This window comes from Anopheles coustani, chromosome 3 (assembly GCF_943734705.1).
Source record: "Anopheles coustani chromosome 3, idAnoCousDA_361_x.2, whole genome shotgun sequence".
Classification (NCBI taxonomy): domain Eukaryota; kingdom Metazoa; phylum Arthropoda; class Insecta; order Diptera; family Culicidae; genus Anopheles; species Anopheles coustani.
Window position 1 is genome coordinate 18821666 of NC_071288.1, and position 22756 is coordinate 18844421.

Consider the following 22756-nt stretch of genomic DNA (forward strand, 5'->3'; position numbering starts at 1 on the left):
TCCCCCCCCACGGGTTGGCTGGCAGGATAGTCACACTTCATGTTACCGTTGATGAAGGTGAGAAAAAGTGTACGAAAAGTTTTCCTGATGAAGTTTCCATCACTTTGCTCCGGGCCCCATTTCCGACCGAAAGCGCCCACCACCACCCGCCGCTTGGTGTGATCGTTGTCGTTCTAGATTGGGAGGGGGGGGGGGGGGGTTCAACGGTTCATATTTACAATCTGAGCGCAGGGGAAAAGGGGTGGGACGGAAACGGTAAGGGGTAGGGGCCGCACGAATACATCGAAATCGATGGTGGCGCGAAAAGGACGGCACAAAAACAACTCGGCTGAACAAGACCATTACGCCGTAGCGGGAAAAATCTCACCCAACACGATGCTCAATCGAGTGACAAAGACATGTTGAGGTGGAAAGCGGGCGCGGGCGGTAGGAGTGCTGTCCCTGCTCCCCCTTCCCCTTCACGCCAGCTTGGTTTAGCAGAGCCATTTCTCCTGCGGTGGTGGAGTTTTCCCCGACGGTTAGGAAATGGATCAAGAAAAAAAGGGCAGCAAAAATAAAACACAACGGTGGAGAAAAAATCCACCAGCAAGCGGGAGGAAAAGTGCGGTGGGTTTTGGTGAGTGTTTCCGTGCTGCTGCTGGAAACCAATTCGCACTCTCCCTACCCTCGCTTTCTCCATTTTCCGTCTCTGTGGCCAAGAAAAGTTAGCAAACAAGGCAACAGATGAAGACTTACGGAGTGTGTGTGTGTGTGTGTACGAAGGACCGTGGGTGAGTGGTGCGCTGGGCGGGTAGATTATTTTCCTTCCCTTCTCCCTCACCCCCACCCCGTCCACGTCACCTCACACCACACCCGTGTCGCTTGGTTGTGTGCACCTCAATTATCCGAACCACCCCCGGAGAAAAGCGGAAGCTACACAGTCCGTGTTTATTCCTGCGACCCGGGCCCGAAAGGTGATGGTTGGATAAACGTGATGGTTATTTGTACGACAGAACCAACGCCACCTTCACCACCATCACCAATCGTGCTTCCCTCCGTGCTAGTGCTAGTGAAATGAGAGGGAATGAGAGATTGAATCTCATGCTGGCGCAATATCAACGGAAGCGGTAAAATAAAAGCACACGCCTTGGTGCAAGCGGAGAAGGGGGCGGGAAAGCCACCCAGAAAGGACACAGAACGGGAAGGCAACGCGAATACCGTCACGTTAACGATTGCGCTGTTGGAAACGGACTCTGTGTGCAGAGCGGCGCAGTAGAAGGCGCAGATTGATCGTCAGGTTTTCCCGCACAATTTCAGTGCGCATTCAAACATAAGCCTGTTTAATTATTTTTAACAAAAAAAAAAAAATAGCATTCAACAACACAAAACGGATCGCGGGCAGGCGAAATTAACCGCTTTTATTGTAGTTAACATATTTATCAGTTTTGGTATCAACTCGTAATATTAAAAGTGATCTTGAAAATGTGTTAATGGGAGCTTCACAAGCGTACGCAAATGTGAAATTATATGTTGAATTTTTTTTATAAGATATAAGATAACGTGTAGATTTTTTCAAAACAGAAAAACACACCAATTCAAAACTTTCAAAGAATTTTATTAAAAACATATGACCTCGAAAACTCAAGGTTCGAACCACTGTGCGTTGGTTTTAAAAGGAAGCAAAGCATCGGCACAGAGTAGAATTCATTATGAAAAGCCACCCGAACCACTATCAAACCGCTTGGTGCTGCTTTCTCCTGCCATTCCCTTCGCGTCGTTCCCTTTTCACGGTCGTTACAACAACCACACCAACCCCCCCTCTCCTCCTGGTGGTAGTGTACAGGGAGGAAAATGAAATAAAACCAGCAACAAACAGACGAGCGCGTAGGGTACAAATCCAGGGGGAAAGGGGACCAGTGGGATGGTGGTATGGAAAACCCCGAAAATGGTAAAAGTGGAAACACGAAAACAAGGTGAGTACTTGGAGTGGGTTTTTCTTTGCGCCGCTTTTTTCACCTTCAAAAAGATTGTGCTTTTCACTCGCACCCACCTTTCCCGTTTCATTTGTCCTTTATTCTCCTTTATTTATTTTTTACGTCAGTATCCCTTGCTTCGGGCGTGTTTGTGTATGTGTGTGTGCATTGAAAGCGATGACGATCGTTGGGTGGAAAGGACGTCAACAAAAAAAAAACGCCCTGCTCACCCAATAGCGAACGATAAGCCGTCACAAACTCTTCTAACCTCGGTTTGGGGCGAGGACTTTTGTTTACGCTTTCCTCTGGTGCTGTTTCCTTTGCCATGCCGCACACTTTCCATTGATGGATGAGGGTGTGCGAGCAAATGTCGGTGGGATGATCGTCCCTAAAAGAGAAGGTAAATAACCGAGAGGAGCTAGTAGCACGAGGGAAGTGAAACAAATAACGCAAAGGGCACTCCTTTCGCTGCTCCCGAAGGCGGAAAAGTGTGGGCGCTGGTGGTTTGTTTTCTTTTATTCATCTCTAGATTTATTATCTCACCTAAATGGGGTGGCGTCCCCGGATTCAGCCGGTCCCACGTTGGTTGGGGAGTTGGGAAGGTTGTTTGGTGCTCCGTATCTTTTTTGGCCAGTGTATTTTGCAGCCCATTTTATTCCGAGAACACGTTTCCTCTGTGCTGGTGGTAATTTACTCCGGCTTCTTTTTCATTGCATTTCTATCACCTTTCGGCAGCTGAACAGCGTCACTCTGTGGCAGAAAACCGTGGCGACCGAAAGGATTAACCTCGCTGTGCCGTAGGGTTTGCTGCTGTCTGTTGGACATCGACAAAAATATGAAGAAGGACGTGAACAAATCATACCCGCGGCGGCAGCATACTTTTGCCCCCCGAAATGACGGATTGAAAGTGAATAGGCTGACGAAGAATTTTCAGCATAATACAACGTAGAAAACGATCACGACGACGAACGACAGTTTGAGGACGAACGCTTTTTCACGGACCTATGAACCTCGGCAATTTCGGAGGCAAATTGGTTGGCGCGTGGAGTGAGTTGTCTTGATGATAAATTTATTTACCGACTGGTCGTTTTTCTTCCTGCGCATTCTCTCCCCATTAGCAGTGTTTGACCTTCTTCGCAAGCCTTGCCTCAACGGACGCTCGCTCTGCAAACAAACCGACGCTATACACGGCCATTTTCGATACCCACAAAAAGGAGAGAAAGCAACCAACGGTCGCGTTGTACCCAATGGTAGATGGGAAAACATGCAGACCAAAACCCAACACACACACACACACCAGAAGCAAATACAAAGAACATCCACTTGGCAATGGCTTGATGGACGACGACGCTCCATAGGTTCCAGTGGCGAAGTCAGCTTCGAGAGCAACGGAAAGTGGGGGGATCTTGATGAGAAAATGAGGGGGGGAAACCAACAGAAAAAAAAAGCGTCGTCGTTTTTTCTCTTCCGTTGGACTGCTGGTGGCATAAATGGGATTTTCACCCAGCCCGACCCCGAACGCGGCAAAGGACCTTGGATGTGCGTGCGGAGGAAAATAAACAACAGCTCGATGGGACGAGGACGCAAGGACGAAAAAGTACCACTAGGACGAAAGCGAAAAAGTTGATTGAGATTAATTTATCTAACGAGCGAAAACACCATGAACACGAAACGACAGCGAGAGGCGGCCGGGCGCAGTGCGTTAGCGCTTCCCGGAATGATTGGGCGAGTGAATCGGGATTCACCGCCGGCGCTAAGTGGCGAGCTAGGCGATGGGCCAGGGGTAAGTTAATAGCATGGAAAAAAGAAACAAAACAGAAAAAAAATAAACAAGAGAATTCAAGTGATACGAAACGAGCCAGGGCAGCTAAATGGGCTCTGGTCACAGAAGAAAGAAACACAAGTCTGTTGATGTTTGCTAGCTTTCTTCCGTATAGAACTAATTTGTTGTGTTATTTTTATTTAAGGATTATTTGTCATAGTTGTGAGGAAGATTGAATATATATTTATAGTTCTCCATAATGATAATGCTAGTTAAAACTATACCTTATTTTAAAATTATAAATTAATACAAAAGTAAAGCTTATTATAAATTGGACTCGTTCTATGAGATTATGAAATTAGATTGTGTTTGGGGTTCTGGAAACAATGCAATAAACAAAATCAAAATCCTTTCATCTATTAATAAAAGTAAAATACAAATCACAACACATAAAAAAACGTTCAAGTAAACATGACAAGCTTTTACATTTGAAAAAGAAACTCTACAAAATGGCGAGAAAAGGAACACGCAAAAAGTGGCACAACCTGTTTACCGATAACAGAGTAAATGATTAGCAGCTTTACCAACATATTCAACAAGGCTTCCCAGTAGTTAAATTCGGTCCGGTTCTATTGGCTGCAAAAACGCAAACCATGTCAGGCAACACAGCTTCACATGGATTCCTATCCGAGACTGCAACCGAATGTTTCGGAATAAAAAAAGATTTCCACACTTTTATCTGTTGAGAGAGAAAAAAAAATAGAACGCTTCAGCTCTCCCGAGGCAAGGAAAAATAAATCGAAACACCCACACCCGACGGCAATAAGCGCGACGACAATGTTTTCCGACGTTTGTTGAATTTTCTCACTTCCTCACGGCATGCAGAAAGCGTCCTTCTTTCCTGCAGCATGCCACACTACACCATCGCTTAGCACACGTACACGTACCATCGCTATGTGTGTGTAAGCGTGGTGTAAGTGTGCCGCTTTCTTATCCGATCTAGGATACACTGGTTTCGCTTCGCTTTTATTTGAGGTTTTTTTTGCCTCCCCCCGTTTGGCTTACTTTTACTCCATGTCTATCTCTTCGGGGGGTTTACGCCAAAACAGAAGCAGCTCAGCATTCGGTGTGTGTGTGTGTGCGTGGCTTTTGGGGTGCAACGTCGCCCGGATGCCACCGGCGAACGGAACTGAGCATCGTTTCAAGAGTTTATTTTCCTCCCGTCTCGGATCGCCAACCCCTCTCCCCTCCGGGGAGGCAAAAAACTGTAAAAATCCTCGCCAAGGATATGATGAATGCGAAAGAATGATGCTGGGGAAACCCCCTACTCTACGGGATGGGTAAGAAAACGGGGGAAAGGGGGGAATTTGGAAGATTGGTGAACGGGAGTAAGGAAGCGAGAGCTTGCTTGGTTCAAAGAACCCTTGGGTGATTCCGTTACGTGTTTGTGCGCGTGTATGTGTAGCTCTGGTTGAAAAGTGGAAAATGGAAACCTTACGCCATCATAACCACCGCGCAGAGGGAGGAAGGGTGGGTCCAAGGGGACAGGAAGCGAAGTAAAATTTTCTTTCTTCTTTGCGATGGTTTTCCACGAACAACTTCCCTCGAGCGCTTTTCTCCCGCTCGAGATTTCCTTTCTGTCGTTTAGCTCACTCCATCATTCTTCGTTTCTTTTTTTTTTTCATTCCTCCTCTCCCAACACGCCCATGAGCAGTGTCTTCTTGTGTCATTTATTCAACAATTTTGCAGGCCCGCTCGGCCCGACCCCACAAGCCGGCGTCCTCCCCCTGGCTAGATGCGCGGGAAATTCCATCCCTGCCGGGAGAAGCTGTGTCCCCCGAGAGCACTTTCCACTTTTAACACTGGTAAGAGATCAGATTGCTTCGCAAAGTGCAGCTGAACGCGGGACGGGGTAGGGAAAACCGGGTTTGTAGCGGAAAACAGGGCGTGTTACAAAAGAAAAGCTGCTTTCCTTTCTCATCGCACACCTTTCGTTGGCGCGGTTGTAGGGGGTGGTGGTATTCTATTATAATATTGTCATCTTTTCTTTCTTCTCGTCGGGCGCGTTTTATTTTTCACTTCCCTTTTCCCTTTTCTCTCTGTCTCTCTCCCTCTCTTTCTCTTTGTCCTTGGGCCCTCGCCCTGCTTTTATCATTTTCACGCGACTTGTGACTTCTTTCATCTGCGAAAACACCACCCTCCGGTGGGGGTTGGGGGCGGGGGGGAGCTCAGCATAAAAATGCTCGCGCCGGAAAAATGACACCGACAAAAATGAGAATACCGTCCGGGATGATGGGTGGTGGGCGCACGGGGAGGATGGGATTTGGCTTGACTTCATGAGGGGATGAGCACACTTTCCGTGGCCCCTTTGGGATGCAAATTTGTTCGCTCGCACAACCACCACCCGTGTGCTCCGATCCTGTTTCTCTCTTTATTAATAAGTCCTCTTTTGCATGCTTCTCCTTCGGGCAAGATATCCTGCTGCTCTTTGCCGCACTGTCGCTTAATGCAACCACAACGAGGCGCGGGTGGAAAGCCGTTTCTTTTGTGGGTGGGTGGGGGGGTGGGGGGGGGGGTCGAGGGAAGAGGGCGACGAAATTGGTGGCTTCCATCGAGCGGAAAAGTTTTCCCGCCACCGTGGCCTCGGCACGGGCTGGAGGTTTTGGTAATCAGATTTATTTGAATAATTTCCTAGTGATTATACCTTTTAATTATGCCGCCAGTGAGGACGCACGCTGGATGTGGAGAAGGGGCTAGAACGGCAGGGGATATGCTGTCGTTTTTCTCATTTAAGGCTTCCTCCGGCCTTTGGAGGCAAGAATTATGTTTGTTTTTTTTCCCTCTCTTTACTTTTGTTTGTCTCGCAACGTTTTGGATCACCCTTTTAGTCGAGCCGGGTACGCTTTTCGCGCGGCTTCGGAGTGGGAAAGGATTTTCACTGAGTAATGAGTTTTTGTGCGCCATATCTTTGCTTTAACTTTTGCGCCTTAGTTTTTCAATTTGGCTCACCACTTTTTATGGGTGTGACTTTACGGGTGTGTGTGTGTATTTTTTTCTTCTTCGATCCTTTCCTTTCGTGTATCCTTTAACTGTTTTCTTTGTTCAACTTAGCAGGGCGACATGACCGTTTAGTGGCAGCAGGACAAGGGGAGTTTTGCCGTAATTGATTTTAATTGATTTATTGTGCGGGGATTGAATTCCAAATCTGTCCGCAGCAAGAAAAGTTTTTGATTGTACAAACGAATTTTTTGACACACATTTTTTGTGTAAGTATAGTAAATTCAACTAAAATAATTTCGTCAAAACACACTGAAGTTGTATGAAAAATAATTGAATGCATCTGATGTTAACATATTTTAAATGATTGCATAAAAGACGAAATAAAATCAAAAACATATTTTTGAATAGTTCAACTGAAATGACATTTCATTGAAAGTTTCTCATATCGATAAATGACATAAATGTAATGAAAGTTTTTGCAAAATTCTTCATCCTTGTGTGACACGCTTTCACTCGCTACCACTGTGTGGGTGTGTTTACTTTTGTAATATGAATGAATCAGCACAGAAGGGACATATTAACGTCGGAAGCGAGCAGGACGTGGACAAAGGAACGATGGTAGCCATTCCACCGCAACGAACACATTTGACACGAGCTAACTAGTAAATGAACAAACTAATCGAATTACCATTTAGTCTTGTTTCGGCAATGATTCCATCCGTCCGCTCGATCGTGTGCCGGTGGGGCGAGTTTTTCCCCCATCCCAGTAAACCACCCACCGTCCGGGCGGCGGCTTCTGTGACATCGTCTAATCTGATTCCATGTATAATATGATTATTATTGCTGTCTACAACAAACTGCCGCCATCCGACCCTCCGGCACTCTCCGCCAGCGTTTCTGTGCACAACCGAGTTGGAAAATGGTTTCAGCAAAACCCCGGGCGAAGTCGAAAGTCTCCCCTCAGTTAGTTGTTGTCAGCCAGCTTCGTCCACCTCCTCCGTTTCATCTGCTTTTCAATATTCACCCCGCAAGGCAAATTTTGAGTGGAGAAGCTGCGTGACTCACCCAGCAGGACGGCAGGAAGGAAAACCACTGGGAAAATACGCCACGCGGGTCGGCGAAGGGTAGTGGAAATGGAAATGGAAAAAAGCACACCAGAACGAATCACAGGCAAGAAGCTGCCGCAGCCACTGAAACACTCTTTCCACACATTTTGCCGGCTCGTCGCCTGCATAAAGGCATAAAACTTTGTCCAATTGCCGTCGGAATATTTGCCGTATAATGTTCGGCATTTAGGCAAGGGGGGGGGGGGGGGAGGGTGTTCTCGCCCTTCGTCACACAATGTTCATTCCATTTACCTTCCCCTTCTCTCCCACGCACGCACCGCATTCCGCACCCGGCTCAGATTTGTTGAAGTATCTGAAGTTTCTCCAGCCCGAAAACTGCTCCGAAAGACTTTGGTGGCCCGGGGAAGCTAGCCGGGAAATACTTTGCCCACGCAAGGGGGGGGTGGAAGCGTGACCGCCCGTTGGGCTGCGTCCTCTTCCGCACACCACCCGTTTCCGACCGGGAAAGGAAAGATGTAACAAGGGCGCCAAAACCGGAGCTGACATCTTTGGACCGGTACGGCGGGAAGGAATGACGGGGCGCGCCCCGTGTGTGTGGGGGAAACGGACGGTGTGTGGAGGGTTTTTGCGTTGAGCGGTTGACGACTTCCTTGAGTTGATTATTATTCCAGTTTACAACTTCGCTCGAACACGCCGCCTCGGCACGGGAACAATTCCCACCACGAACAAACGAACGAACGAGCGAGCGAACGAACGAAGGATGGCCTGAAATGGGTCGCCCTTCCGTGTGTTCCGAGGTTTTCTACGGAGGTGAAGAAGGTCCCCCCCCCCTCTCTTTTCTCTTCCCTCCATGACGTGTCCTTTTTCTCCCCGGGAACTTTCGAGCAACATTATTTTCTTTGTGCACATTACCGAACCCCTCTCGGATTCAGTCGGGCAGAATAGCAACATAAACATCCCTCTCTCTCTCTCTCTCTCTCTCTTCGCGCAGAGGAAGAAAGTAAGGCAATGAAATCAAGCACTTCCGCTTCCGTTCCGTTCCGTTTCGTTTGAAGGAAGGGAGTGGGTAGGAAAAGCGCCCTCAGCACTCACCCAAGAAGGTGGCTGTGTTTCTTCTGCGGGACGCAATTTTCGCAACAAACACTACCGACATTCCGTGTTTCCAAGGTGCTCGGCGGCTGAAGCCAACGGCTGGATGTCGAGGACTTTTTCCCTCCCGCGCAGGGAGTTGGAAGAGATGTGTGAGGCTCGGTGAAAACGAGACTGCTAAGAGAATTATAATCGAGTTAGTCGAGGCGAGGACCGTGGACTGCAAGGGCTGGGTGTGTATTGCCTCGTCTGGCCTCTTTCCTCTCGCCCCCTCCCGAAGACGGTTGCGTTTGCCGGAGAACCGTCCTTAACGAGCCCGTGTGCTGGTTGATATTGTTTGTTCGTTTGTTTATATTTGCATCCTCTCCCATTCTTTTGTTTTCACAGACTTTTGATGAAGAAATAGCAACCGACCGCGATGCAGATGTCTCTGTCTGTGTGGCTTGAGAGTGAGTTGATGTTATCCACCGTCGTGTGTTCCTTTTCCTTTTGACCCCATCACTCACCCGCGATGAGATGAGAATACCGTTTGAAAAGTGTCAACAATCAGAAATGGAATATTTTCGTAGGCAAAAGTGGATTGTTTCCAGCCGGGAAAAACCAGTTTCAACCCGAAATATTTTGAAGCGATTTAACAACGAACATGTGAATGGAAACGTTCCGCCATCCCCGAGCGAAAGCAACACGAGTACAATAAAATAAACATGATGGGGTCCCCTCACGTCGACCACACGACGGTTCCCGGAGGCACGGAAGGCACGAGGTGGTTGGGGTGCGATCCCACGAGATCGTAAATGTCATCAATGACGGCCCAAAGGTGCCTCCTACCCGCACGCTCGGTGGTGGCTCAATGTGATAATTTCATGCCCTTTCCTTCGTTCATGCTAGCACGTAACTACACTCCAATGGTGCCGTGAACGCCATCGTTCTCCTGCTAGCATATTCATCCGAAGGGCAGGATGGAAAATGATGCAACCGAACCCACCGAACAGGACCTAAGCCAATTTGTGCCGACCGGCGCGGGGGGTGAAATAATGAAAGCGAGTGAATATCTTTCGGTTCCTTGCTCCTTCGGGACGAGTTTACGATGTTTCGTCCTTCCACCTGCTAGCTCACCTTGCTGAATCGTGTCTCAGCGTCGGTGGAGGCAGCTGTTATTACTGTTATTTTAATTTAATAACCTAAGCTTGACTCATCGTCTATTCAACGCACTGGTCGTGGTGGTGACGGTGGTGGTGACGGTGGTGGTGAGCCGCTTAGCTTCTTGACTTTGTTTCTCATTTTCACTGTTTTGCCATATTTCTAAAAAACTGGTCTCATGAACTGGCCATAACGTTGCAATGCTTCTTTTTTGGGAAACATTTTCCTAAACTTCAGCTCAAAAGAGAGAGAGATTGACGCTTAAACTTTTGAGAAACGTCGATTTAAAATAAAATTCAATTTTTGTAAAAACTGAATGATTTGTCCAAAAATCATAGATTTAATAATAATAATAATATTAATAATAATAATTTCCGACTTACCTGTTTGTGCATTTCCACGTTTAATCCATAAGACATTTCATAATACTGCAAAGAAAAAGAATATACAAACAATTAAACGTTGAAAATATTTGTATTGTGTTGTGGTTTATTATTGGTTAAATAAGTTTATTAAAGGTTAAATTAAATCTAAAGGATCTTTTCTTGAAATAAGAAGCTCCAAATTGGGTACAACTAACGAGAATGATGGTTTTTGTTTGCCAACCAATCATTTTGATAACATTTTGTTTTTATATTTATTGCAACTTTTATTTATTATGGCATTTATACAATTGCTAAAAATTGCAAAAAGAAGTAGAAATGTGAAAAAATGTATCTTATAAAAAATAATTTGACTTACAAATGTTGTGATAATTTTATTCAATTGCTGGGTATGAAAACAAAACTGCAATATTCATTTACGTTCGATGGAGACGCCTGGTGCTTGGTAAAAAAGATACGAACTTGCAGTAAGAAACATCAATATTCAACGAGTATTTAACACGTTAAATTACCAACCCTACTGTAGGATTGGAAGAACTGGACGGCATTTGTGGTCAATAATTTTCCATGGCGGTATAAAATAAATCGATCAATTATTCATCGATTCGTGTGTCGGATAGATTGTTCGTCCATTTGACCACATGTCGCCACTCGTGGCTAAGGATGTGCAACGAAATGCCAACACGGGCTGTGTGAGTGTGTGTGCAATCCGTTTTGCCTCTGAGCGATCCTTGCATAAAAGCTGATAATGACTGTTATTTTTATCGAAATAGCATAAATTCGATCGCATTGGAAAGCGAACACGCAGACCGTGCTCTACCATTGAGCGGCTAATTGCATCTTTTCTACACCTGCCACTCCAGCTCCACTCCGCTCGTCATGGCCTCGTCCACTCTTCTTCTGTCTCAAGCAGACACCCTCGCCTGCAACGGGAACTAAATACGATGGGTCATTGGAAGCTGCATTTCTAACGTCCACTACCGCATAAAACATGGCGTCCCACGCCACGCAGATCCGCAGCAGCACCCAGTGCACTTGCATCGAAAACCGTCCGCAATGGGCCTGGACGAAAGGATGCACATTGCAAACCGGGTGCCTGCTCCTGGCGACACGAACCACCCACTCCCAGGCGGGCAGTCAGAGAAAATTGCATTTAATTTTCCAAATATTTTATTTATAGCCACCCCGTACCGCCTACCCTCTAGTGCGTGCGTGTGCGGTGCGGCAACAAACGGCAAGGTTATCCTGCGCCAACAGCAACAACTTCCGGTTTCCGGTCGAACGGCAGCGCGCCTCCACCGAACATACACACACACGGGCAATGCAAATGGAGGATAAACACCGGCGCACATCGAAGCTGAATTGAAAGCTGATAGTTCGGCCGTGTGCAGTCCCGATGGAGCTCCACTCCCGGGGAGGTTGGTGCGTGGAGGTTCCTGTGCTGCCGGGGGGCGATAGGTGAATGATGATAATAATTTCACAATCACTTCGCTACGATTTCCACTTCCGATGGTGGCAATCGAAGACCGTTCGGAACGGTTCCCGGGTAGAAAACGTTGCGGGTTCCGGTGGTGGTGTGTTTCTCGAATATTTCTCGAGTTAAATTTATTCCAATGGATTTATTTGCACCGGTTTGGGTAGGGTGCCGGTAGAGGATTGGTTTTCGGGAAGGTTCTGTGTCACGTTTGGGCGGACGAAATATGAAACATGAATGTTTCCGAATTTCGCCATCGACAGGCACGCGGATGCAGTCAAGTGTACGCTTGGAACGGTGTTGTGTGTGGGTTTTCATCAAACGAGCACGAGATCCGTCAGCAGTGTGGGAAGCGATCTTCGTACGTACACACACACACACACACACGCGCACTGGGTAAAATATCCCATTTCGAATGCAAAGTGCAAGGAAAACGTACATTCATCCCACCGATCGGAACGCCACCGGAAAAGATATCGATAAATTCGACATGTGAGGTCACACAACACAGCCGATTCCGGAGGAAAATGGGACGTTGTGGTGCAGGACACACGACTGCAGCATCAGCGAATGAAAGTACGAATTTTGATTCTCCGTTGAAGTGTATCCCCAGGATACTTTTCTCATCATCCTCAGCCGAAATATTGTGGTTTAACGTTTCGTTTTATTTTTTTTTTTCGTTTTGCTTCCTCATCTGCAGGATAAAGCATCGTTATTCGCTTTGCCCGAAATGGGAAAGGAGGAACTGTCCCAGGATCATATCCGTTTTATACCGGGCCGCGCACACACACTCGTGCACACGTACTTCTTCCGCATATCGTCCGAAATGTGGGCTTCAATAAATAATATTCAAAATTATTCATATTGCTCTGAATGCGAATTTGATTGGATTTGATTGTGCGGAGCTGAGGGATGCGCCACCCGTATACCGTGTGCTTGTACCGCTTTCACCATTTGCCTGTTACCACCTTTACCTCCAAACACCGCACTCGGAGTGCGGGGGGAGCGTTCTACAAGTATTGGTTATTATTTTACCGTAGCAAAATGCCAGAGAAAAAGGTGCACCGAGGTGCCGTTGCTGCGTACGGGCCCGGTTTGCTTTCTCCTCCACCTTTGAACGGCAACGACGAAAGCGAGTATTTACGCAGCTGCTGTTGCACCAAAAGCGTTGCAGTGAAACGAAGTTTCGTTGATTTTATTTATCACCAGCGAGGTATCCGTTTTACCTAGGTGCTTCAGATGCGTTGGCACCAAACAGGATATAAATAAAGCCTGTTTGACGTCACTGACGTTTTGGCGTTCCTTTTGGGTAGGTTTGTATCGAAGGCATTTTATTTTTTTGTCATCAGCTACGGATGGCATCAATTCGTCAGCGAACTGTGGAACTATCGCGTTACGAACACTCACAATGCACGATTTACAACTGAATGAAATCTGTGACTGGATTTTTTTTCCAAAAGACAAGCAACAAAGATACCTATAAAAAGAAAACAGTTTATCCAAGTATTTGCTCAACCTAAATTTCATCCTAGCTATCATCATGCTGTGTACAGAATAGAAAATATAACCAAAAATTATTTTTGAAACAAAGAAAAATTTTAAAACTGTGCACAGTTAGGCTTTGTAAATGATTATTAACATGAAAATTAAAATATTTTTGACGAATAGCATTTATTTATCACAAAGTAAAGAATTAAATAATCAAAAGTCTGGCGAACCTTTTAACAGCCGAAACAGAAAAGGGCATGGGACAACACAATGATAAATTTGTAGTCAGACCGTCATCATATTTCCCGTTTTTGTACGAGCGGTGCTGTCCAAGGAGATCGAAACATGCTGATAAATTTATAATTAATATTGTATAAATACGCACCGTTGACGATGCGGCTCGCTTCCGATCTGAGAATATAACCTAGTACGATGAGCCATCCCAATCCAACGGCAAAAACGAGCCCGCACACAACCGGCCGCGGGAAATCCTCCATGGAAAGCACTAGACAGCAGGCTCCGCTCCGTTTGAGGGTACTTCCGCTCCGGGATATTCGAGACGACCTCGACCCAAACCCAGCGCGAAGGAGCGTTGTACATAGTGTAATACGCGAGGACGCGCTTCTAGGTGGATTGCAGCCTCGAACTACATTTTCCATCGGAAAATCTCTCGCTCCACTTTTGCCCATCCGCCAACATCATCCCCAACCGGAATTTGTGCAATCCGTAATCTGGTGACCCGACCGTTTTCCCGTACCCTCGATGTTCAGCGCGCAAAAGTTTCGCGTACGGTGTGTGTACACGGTGCGGATCGTTTGCGTACACCCAATTCGACAAACATGGTACAAAAAAATACACACACACACGCATATAACAGAGCACCGAAAGAGGTTAGAGGTGGATGAAAATGTTTTCCCAGCGCCCCGAAACCCACAAAATCCTGGGTTTCCCACCCAGGCAGGGCGGGCGGGATGATATCATGATGGAGAAATATCTGTTTCGCCCTTGTGTGTCCTAACGAACCCAATCGTAACGCAACCGTGAATGGTGAGTGTATGGGTTATGGAGCCTTTCGTATGGAGCGACCCTTTTCAAATCGGCCGTTCCATCGGTGCCCGGGACACCGTTGACGTTGCGTACGATCGAAATGGAGTCGATGTCGGTGCCGGCGCTACAAAGGATACCCAACGAGCATCACGGTAGCAGCCCACAAACGACGCCCGGAATGAACTGGTTGACTGGTGGGGGAGAAGGGAGAGGACTCCGATGCAATAGACGCGCTATCCTTTCGATCTTCCCAACGCACTCACCGTGTCGTGTCGGGAAGCTCTTGTCCTTATCGTTGCATCCTCTTGTGCGTCAGTCCAAACATGCCTTCGAATAACGCTGCAGGAGAAAGGGGAGCCATGGGGGGGACAACGACGAGGGGGCCAAAAACATCAGCAGAAACATCAACAAACAAACAAATGGCGCTTGCTCCGTGGGCCTGTTTGATGCCTCCCCCCCTTCCAGCGGTTGGGAAATCGGGTTCGTTGGCGTTTTGGTTACGTACGCTGGAAAACTCATATTTTCAATGCGTTTGGTGGCTAGAACTGTCCATAAAAAACCCGGCCACCACTTGGAAGCAACTCACGGGAACCGAATTTTCATTTCATTTACCATTTCAATCTCTAACAAAAAAAAACCGGCCCTCGGATGGTGTGAACCGAAAGGTTTTGATATTTTCCGTACTGAAGGGTCGAAGGGTCTGACGCATCAGCCATAAGGATATTCTAGCTCTCCTTTTTTCCGGATTATTTTCTACACCATGCCCGGGGAGAGTGGTCTGAATGTTTGATTCCGCTGGTGGGCTTAGGGTGTTGGTGAGGTTCGATGCTGACGCTTGGAAGTGGATTGAACTGCACCGACAATGGTCCCACAACCCCGCATGCCCTACACGTGCGGCCGTAAGGCGGGGAGAAATTCGAGCAACTGGATACCATGGCATCGATCCGACAATTTCGAATCTCGTACTCGTGATAGCGCGCGAGTGCACAACCGTACGGAGGAGGGTTCACTTTTTGCGCTACTCTAATCTCTAACCCACCCGGAATGCCGCAGCGGGCCCGCCCGGGAGAAGAGGCTCATGGGAGCGGTTGGAAATTCCATCACGCCACGATAGCGCCACCATCGAGTGCAGGGATCTACCTCCGAAGGGTAGCAGATGTCGAAGTCGACGCAGCGCAACCATTCCCACGCAGGAACGACCACATCCAAGAAGTAGATCGTGTGATCCGTACACCGTGTGAAGCCGTGGCGGTTACGATGTTGCTGCGCACATTGGATACGCGGATGGAATTTTACCCTGCCACGGAACAGATAGCTCCCTCGTACGCCGAAAAGGAATGGGAAATGTAAAAAAACCATGCTTTATTCAAAGAATCATGGAAACCAAAAAGAGAAATAAACAGCGTTGGTACTGTTTGCATGAGAAAAAAAAACATCGAGTAGACGAGAACTGCAATCAGACTCCGGAATGTTGGCAATATGCACTTTAGTTTATGTATCGACCGCTGGTGCAACGCCTGCAATAACTCACTTCTAGATAAACTACGAAACCATAGAGCATGGTATACTCTCGGATGCAATCGGATTTTTCATTTTTGTATCCAAAACAATAAACAACTAAGCAAGAGAAACTATAAATCCCACGAGAGGATGTATCAATCAGTAAGACAAAGAAACATTTTGATACAATTTCGGTTGAAATGGGAGATATGAAAAATGGGAAATACAACAGTTTTTTTTTTTAAATATTTTCACACGGTATCCTGGATTTAAGATATATTTCAAGTTCCTCAACAATAGTTTCTAGGCGTGCAAAAATTTTATTGTGTTTCGAGTACTTGGTTGCCCACTAGTTTTTAGTGTTTCTAGTTTGAAAAAAGAACATTGTGAAAATCAGTGCTTTGAAATGATGTATAACAACATGTGTAAATTTAATAACAACATTCAAACGGAACCGGTTTGAAACAATATTAAAAGTAGACAACAGCTAACAAAATGTAAGAGCAGAGCTTCTTTATCCTCAGTTAAGACAACAACGAACAAGCGTAAAAAGGAAACTGTGCCACTAACAACATTGTTTAAGATGTACGAATAAACGAGTGTGCCACTGTCATAGAAATAAGTTCCTTCAGTCACTAAAGTTTTGCAGGAGCATAAAAAGCGAGTAAATTTTCTTGTTGATCTAAAACGAAAGAAATCAATTAAAATGTTTTGCTTGTTGAACTCCTTCCTGTCGAACACACCTACCGCCATAAAAAGGTTCATATTAATCAGGCCAAAGCCAGCGCACGTCAGTTGCGTCGGTTTTTGGGCACTTTGTAAGATAAACTTGAATAGGGCCTGTTCTTCGCGGCCCATCTCGGACCAAGCGATGTCGTACAGCTTGACGATGAACTGATCGCTCCGCAGCTCGATGAGCGTCCCGAGAAAGCATAGGATCAACATCTGTATGAAGGCAACGGGCAGGATGAACAACCCAGGTAGCCACAAGGACTGATGAGTTTTCAAAAAAAAAAAAAGAGGAATTATGGGACCGCATACTTATTCTTTGCATCGTGGAAACTTACACGACTGAGCTCCGTCAACGTGACGACCACCTGGAGGAAGTTGCATAAGAATTCGACAAACGATTGCTGGCGGTAGCACTTCTCGATGTGTACGATGTAACTGTGAAGTAGATCACAAACCATAACCCGTTTGGTGCCGAAAGTTGTGCCCTAAGTAACTCACGTTGTACAGCTTTGCTGGAACTGAATTATCTTCACCAGCTTTGCGTGCATTTCGGCCCTATCGCCTTCGGCCCCGGACCGACGAGCGTTCCGGATCGTGGCGTTCAAATCGTCCAGCCGTACGATCAGCAGTTCGTACTGTATGCAAATGTTGAAGATGAACGCAAAGAAGATGTTCTGGGACGGGATGAGCGGAACGGGGGCGATGAAGATGTACACCAGCTGGACGACGAGCGTACTCCAGTAGCCCGTGGGCGTCCCAGGGTCGACGAACGGTAGCTGCACACCGAGCGGCAGAAACCGTTGCCCAACGAACAGATAGAACCCGAAGGGCATCAGTGCGATCATGACGATGCCCAGCGCGAAGCTGCTCGTGTAAACCGTCACGCTGTGGCGGAACAGGCGCGTGTACTTCGCGAGCACGCTCTGCTGGGCCGGATCGTCCCGGGCGGCACCGAGGTACACCCGCTCCGCTAACCGCACCGACCGGTAGCATCCGGCCGGGTTGCCGAGCGCCACCGCCAACCGAGCCACTCCGATGATGGCGTAGAAGGTGGCCACGATGCTGAGCACCAGCTCGCTCATGTTGCCCCACGTGCGCACGACACTGTACAGCGACAGCACGATGAAGGAGAAGGCGGCGAAGCAGATGAGCGCGGTACGGTAGGAGAACCGATGGGCGCCCGCGTACATGTGGCACCCAAACATGCCCAGGATGCGGTTTTGCCAGACCAGCGTCGCACGGAACTGTTCTAGCGAATCGGTAACCATTTTCCGTCGCGCGAAGTCTTGAGCGGGACACTCAATTACGACACGTTATCGCTTTCGATACCTCGCCGTTACTGGCTGCGAACACGTATAGTCGAATGCCATTTGAACGACCTTTCCCTGGAATGTGCTGTGAGTAGGGTTTGCAAGGGAAGTAATTAAAACGATGGCTTGAAATTTCCCTCCTCTAGCAATCGAACCCTTCGAAACAGTAAACACTTCAAAGAGAATTGTATATGAAAGATTTAATTTGATACAGTAAAACGATTCTCGATTCATATATCGTTTTAAGTACATCGTCCAATGAATATCATACATTCATTATTACTATATTGGAACGCAATTATTTTTACCAAGTTCTATTCCCATTCTTCTTATCAAATGAATAATACACTAAGCGAAAATGATCGACGGTAAAAAGATCATTTTGGTGTATAATTGTTGCAAGCAAATGTGTTTTCAATCCCTTGCCAACCCCAACACCTTATGTGCTATTCATCATGTTCTTCGGTTGAAGACAATTACTCCTATATTTAACAATCCCCCACCGATTCTTTCTACCATGACCTTCTAGAGGATTTCAATTGGTTTCACAAGTTTACCAATAAAAATATAATTACTCACTCAAGCTAGAGATGTAGTGTGAGGCGAAAAAAGGGGGAAGCCGAGTGCATGAAAAAGCACGAGCAAGTCGTAAAGCTCGCCATCGAAGGAGAACCATCAAGGGTACTTTATGAGAAGTTCACGTCCTTCTCTGCGCCCTGCGTGACGATGTGTCTGCAACTGCTCGAAGCAAAGCGGCACACCACCATGTCGTAAACCGTGTACCCGTATAATAGATAATATCATCTACCGTACCAACGGGCGGTGGCCAAGGGGTGTCACGCTTGGAAAACGCCAGAGCAACCCTTAATAGACCAATTTGTAGCAGTGGCAACCTTCGCCGGCTTCAACAAGCGGCGACTACGAACACGACTGCTTAGCAGCACCTACCGGCGAAAGGCAGTGTGAGTTTGCACAACTTTCTGACGGAAAACCAAAAAGAAAAAAAACACAACATTCCCGGAACACGACAGACTTCGCCCGGGAAGGAAACGGAACGAAATCTTCAATCCGATGAAAGGATCCGCACGGCGAGCGATAATATTAACATCTTTATAGCGGTTGTTAATTTTCAGGGTGAAAAAAACTACCACAAATAGAAGAAAGCAACACGACAGCGTGCACAATGGAAGTCGAGGGTTTTATGGCATTATCCACACTGCCGCCCCGACACGCCTCGGGCCTCCGCCGACCTAACCCATAATCGGGTGGTTTTTGGCGAAAAACCGGGCAACACCAACTGGCGGCAGTGAAAACGTGAAGCTTATTACGATGGCACCATCGAACGACGGCGTCGATGAGGGTATTTTTACACTGCCTTTCAGTTGAAGGAAGGACTCGGAAACAATGTCGAAAAGCATAAAGTTTTCTTTTCGCATGAACAAAAAACAATAGAAACCCTTTTTGTTCGAAGTACTAGGGTGCCCGCAAACTGCATCTGGTTGAAACAATATATAAAATTTTTATGGAATACTACTATAAAGCATTGGCTTTGTAGGACAAAAACGAAGGTTTGGTAAGTGGCAGCAAGCCATTTGTGAACTACTTAGTTTTCTTTACATGTCCGGGTGAGTGAACGACCAGGCGCCTCCATCAGCGCATATTTTGCAGAACGATATAAACATATTATCATTTATTTTGGATGTTCGTTCGATTTATAAGAAATGAAACATTTAAAATTTTATTAAAATAAGTTATTTGTTACATTGGGAAAACAATGTACTTATTTGTGTTTAATTTAGTGAATGTAAAACATGAACTCTCCATTGCAACGAAATATAAATAAAAACGATGTGTTTTATGTTTGAGGACAAAAAACCATAGCAAGTGAAACCACTGGATGTAAAAAATCATTTAAATATTCACATCATGTTTCCCTTCTATTGCCACACGACGGATAATGGGGGTGCGAAAAGCTCGTAAAATAATAATAGCTCCCAGTGCTGCGCTCTCTCCCTCCTTTCCTTGAGGAAAAGTTCAAAAATGTCTCCATCCATTCGCGAACCGATTTTCCAAACTTCCTTACCGACGGACTCTTCCGCGTGTGCAGCGTGTCGCGTACCGAGCGAACGAACGAACGAACGTAGGAGCACACGGGAGGTCAAAATATTCACCGTCATTTTCACCACTTACAACCACTTCCGACTACCAAAAGCGACGAGACCCGACCGACCAACCGGGAAGTGAAGGATTGTGAAGCCGAAACCGGGTGGGACAGCAGGGTGCGATTTCTAGCGTGGAATAGAATATTAAAGAGCCGGCGAAAGCAAAGCCATGCCCTTCCTTCCGGTGTCAGTTAAACAGTCGGAGGTCATGGTTTTGGAGCCGTTGATGATGACGACGACGACGGAGATGATGACGATGATAACCGTCGGAAGAGCGAGTGTATGAGAGAAAGGCATTATGCTTAAATTTGCATAAAGAATAAAATTATTACCCCGCCATGGTGCATGGACGCGAGAGATGGGAATGCTTTGAGAGCGGAGGGACGGTGGTCTTGGCCATTTTCCGTTGCTGAAGTTTAGTATTTTTCTTTCGGTACTCCAACGGCGGAACGGAGGCAACGAGATCGTGTTTTTTTTTTAAAACATCGGTGTGCATCAGGCAGTTATGCGAAAGCTCTTTTCTGCGTCAACGTCAAGTAAGGCCACTTGTAGAAATACTCCGGCAAGAGGGGAGGAGGGGGGGGGGGGGGGATGAAATAAATAGCTAAAGAACGCCACACAAAAAAAACAATAAGAAAACGTTCGAAGAGCTTTCCCGGCGGTCATAATGTAGTTATTATGAATTATTATCGCAGAAAGTAAGGAATGAAAATAAATGAGCGAATATTAACAGCGAGACGAACGTGTGGTGCGAGGATGGATGGCAAGTTTGCAGAAACAAGCGCAAACTCGGACCAACGTTGGGGAAAGCGGGTGACTTTCCAGCTGCGGATAACTATAACGACTTTAAAAGTTTGCGTCCTACATTTTCTACGGAGCAATTTTTAATTAGTTTAAAGCGGGTCCTCAAGCCTGTCGACCAAGAGGACAGCATCAATTTAATATACAGCTATTAAATACAACCTGTCTTTCTTTGCAGCTAATCGGTTCTATTCGATCTTGTTGGATTAAGATACTCAATTAATTTGATGTAAGAATAGGAATAGGACCAAGTATAATTTATCTTCATTTGTACGAACCATAGGGCTCACATAGAGTTTGCAAATATGTTTCTTTTTTTGTCTCATTTACTGTTCCAATTTATCTCTTCTATAGCGTCCTCTTACAGATATCAAGAACCGGTTTGTAGTTGGTCTTACTTCTTACTTCAATCAAGCTTTTTTTTATCTCATTTCTTCGTTTTCAGATTTCAAGCTAAACACTATAAACAATTGCAAAAATTAGTTTTCGAATGTTTAGTTCCTCAGCATTAATAAATTTGAAATAAAATGGTTGATGAAATAACACATACACAAATCATGTAAGCATCACATCGCGCTGTCCGTAAAGCAAAAGCCACCGAGATAAATAACTGAAGTCTATCGCCTTTCAAAGCAATAAAACAGCGGGAAAATATGTTTATTGCCCATGGAGGGGGATTTTGCCTCATTCTCGGCAACCACCTCCACTGCCACACTCCCACAGAACCACAACAATTAGAAAGCATATTTTGCGGTTCAAGCTGCACATTGTTTCACCCATCAAGCACTTTGTGCATCCTTTCAATTTTCAATGAACATAAAACCCCAACACACACAACACACGCTGCAGAACAAAAGAAACCCTTCCCGAATGGTCGAGCGTTGGACTCCACCGAACCACCACCGTTACATTGCTGCAAACTCTGCTGATTAGAAGCCAATAGATAAGAGGTGGGTGGGGTGGCTGTGGAGTGTGTGTGTTTTTACCGACGCTTGACCAGGTGCCTCGCTCTGCGCTCGGGAACGGAACGGAGGAGTGGATGGAAGCGATGCCTTACGATACCTTACAAAAGTAGCACGATGATGCCTAACCCACTTAACACGAGCAACAGCAGCCGCCGGCGGGGACTAAAGAGGTGTGGAAGTAGCCAGTCTCTCTATGAAGTGGTTTCTAACCGACGCTATCAGCATCAGCTGCTGCACTTGTCCGTGTCCGGAAGTGGCCGTCGTACGAGCGAATCGTATCTTTTTGGAAGTCCAGGTCGAGTTCATCCACCTAGGCAACGGCAAGCATCGGACGGTGGCGGGTGGTGGACGGGGTTACAGTGGCATAACCTTGGCTAGCCACAAATTGTAAAGTCCAATCTAGAGCTAGAACTTACACTAGCCAGGGAAACACACACACACACAGGCGTGCGCGCGGACGACGGAACCCTCAGCCCCTTTTGTAAATCTCCCTAGAGTCCAGCATTCGTTCCCAGAAAACTAATTTCTTGTGAAGGTGGGCCTGCACCCTGGTACTACGGCTGACTTCTCCTGGCTCGAGCTCGTTGTCCAACATGGGTACATGCTCGACCTACAGCGACTGCCACCAGTACACATCAGTAAAAGGCCGACCCACAGCGCGTCCGACTGTGGAATGAAGACCCGTTTGCCTTTGCCTCGCGCACTCTTCCTCGCCCCTCGGGTGCACTTTGGAAACATCGGATGTGGTTTGGCGTACCCCGGGTAGGATGGCTGGCTGTACAAGAATGTCTGTCTATCTGCCCTTCCCCTTCGCGGCCCCCTTTTCCCATGCTCGCCGGAATGTTTCACATGTTTCACAACGAGGAGATGCGATCCCGAAATGC

General features: G+C 46.6%; 1 protein-coding gene across 7 annotated transcripts in view; it reads right to left on the reverse strand.

Annotated features, from left to right (window-relative positions):
* LOC131260480 (protein groucho) overlaps nt 1-22756 on the reverse strand; it is a 162751-nt gene that overhangs the window by 33325 nt on the left and 106670 nt on the right. For all 7 annotated transcript variants that reach the window (XM_058262216.1, XM_058262218.1, XM_058262214.1 and 4 more), the window contains one exon: nt 10394-10438. In XM_058262216.1, the coding sequence (XP_058118199.1) occupies nt 10394-10438 (45 nt within the window). The remainder of the gene's footprint in view (nt 1-10393; nt 10439-22756) is intronic.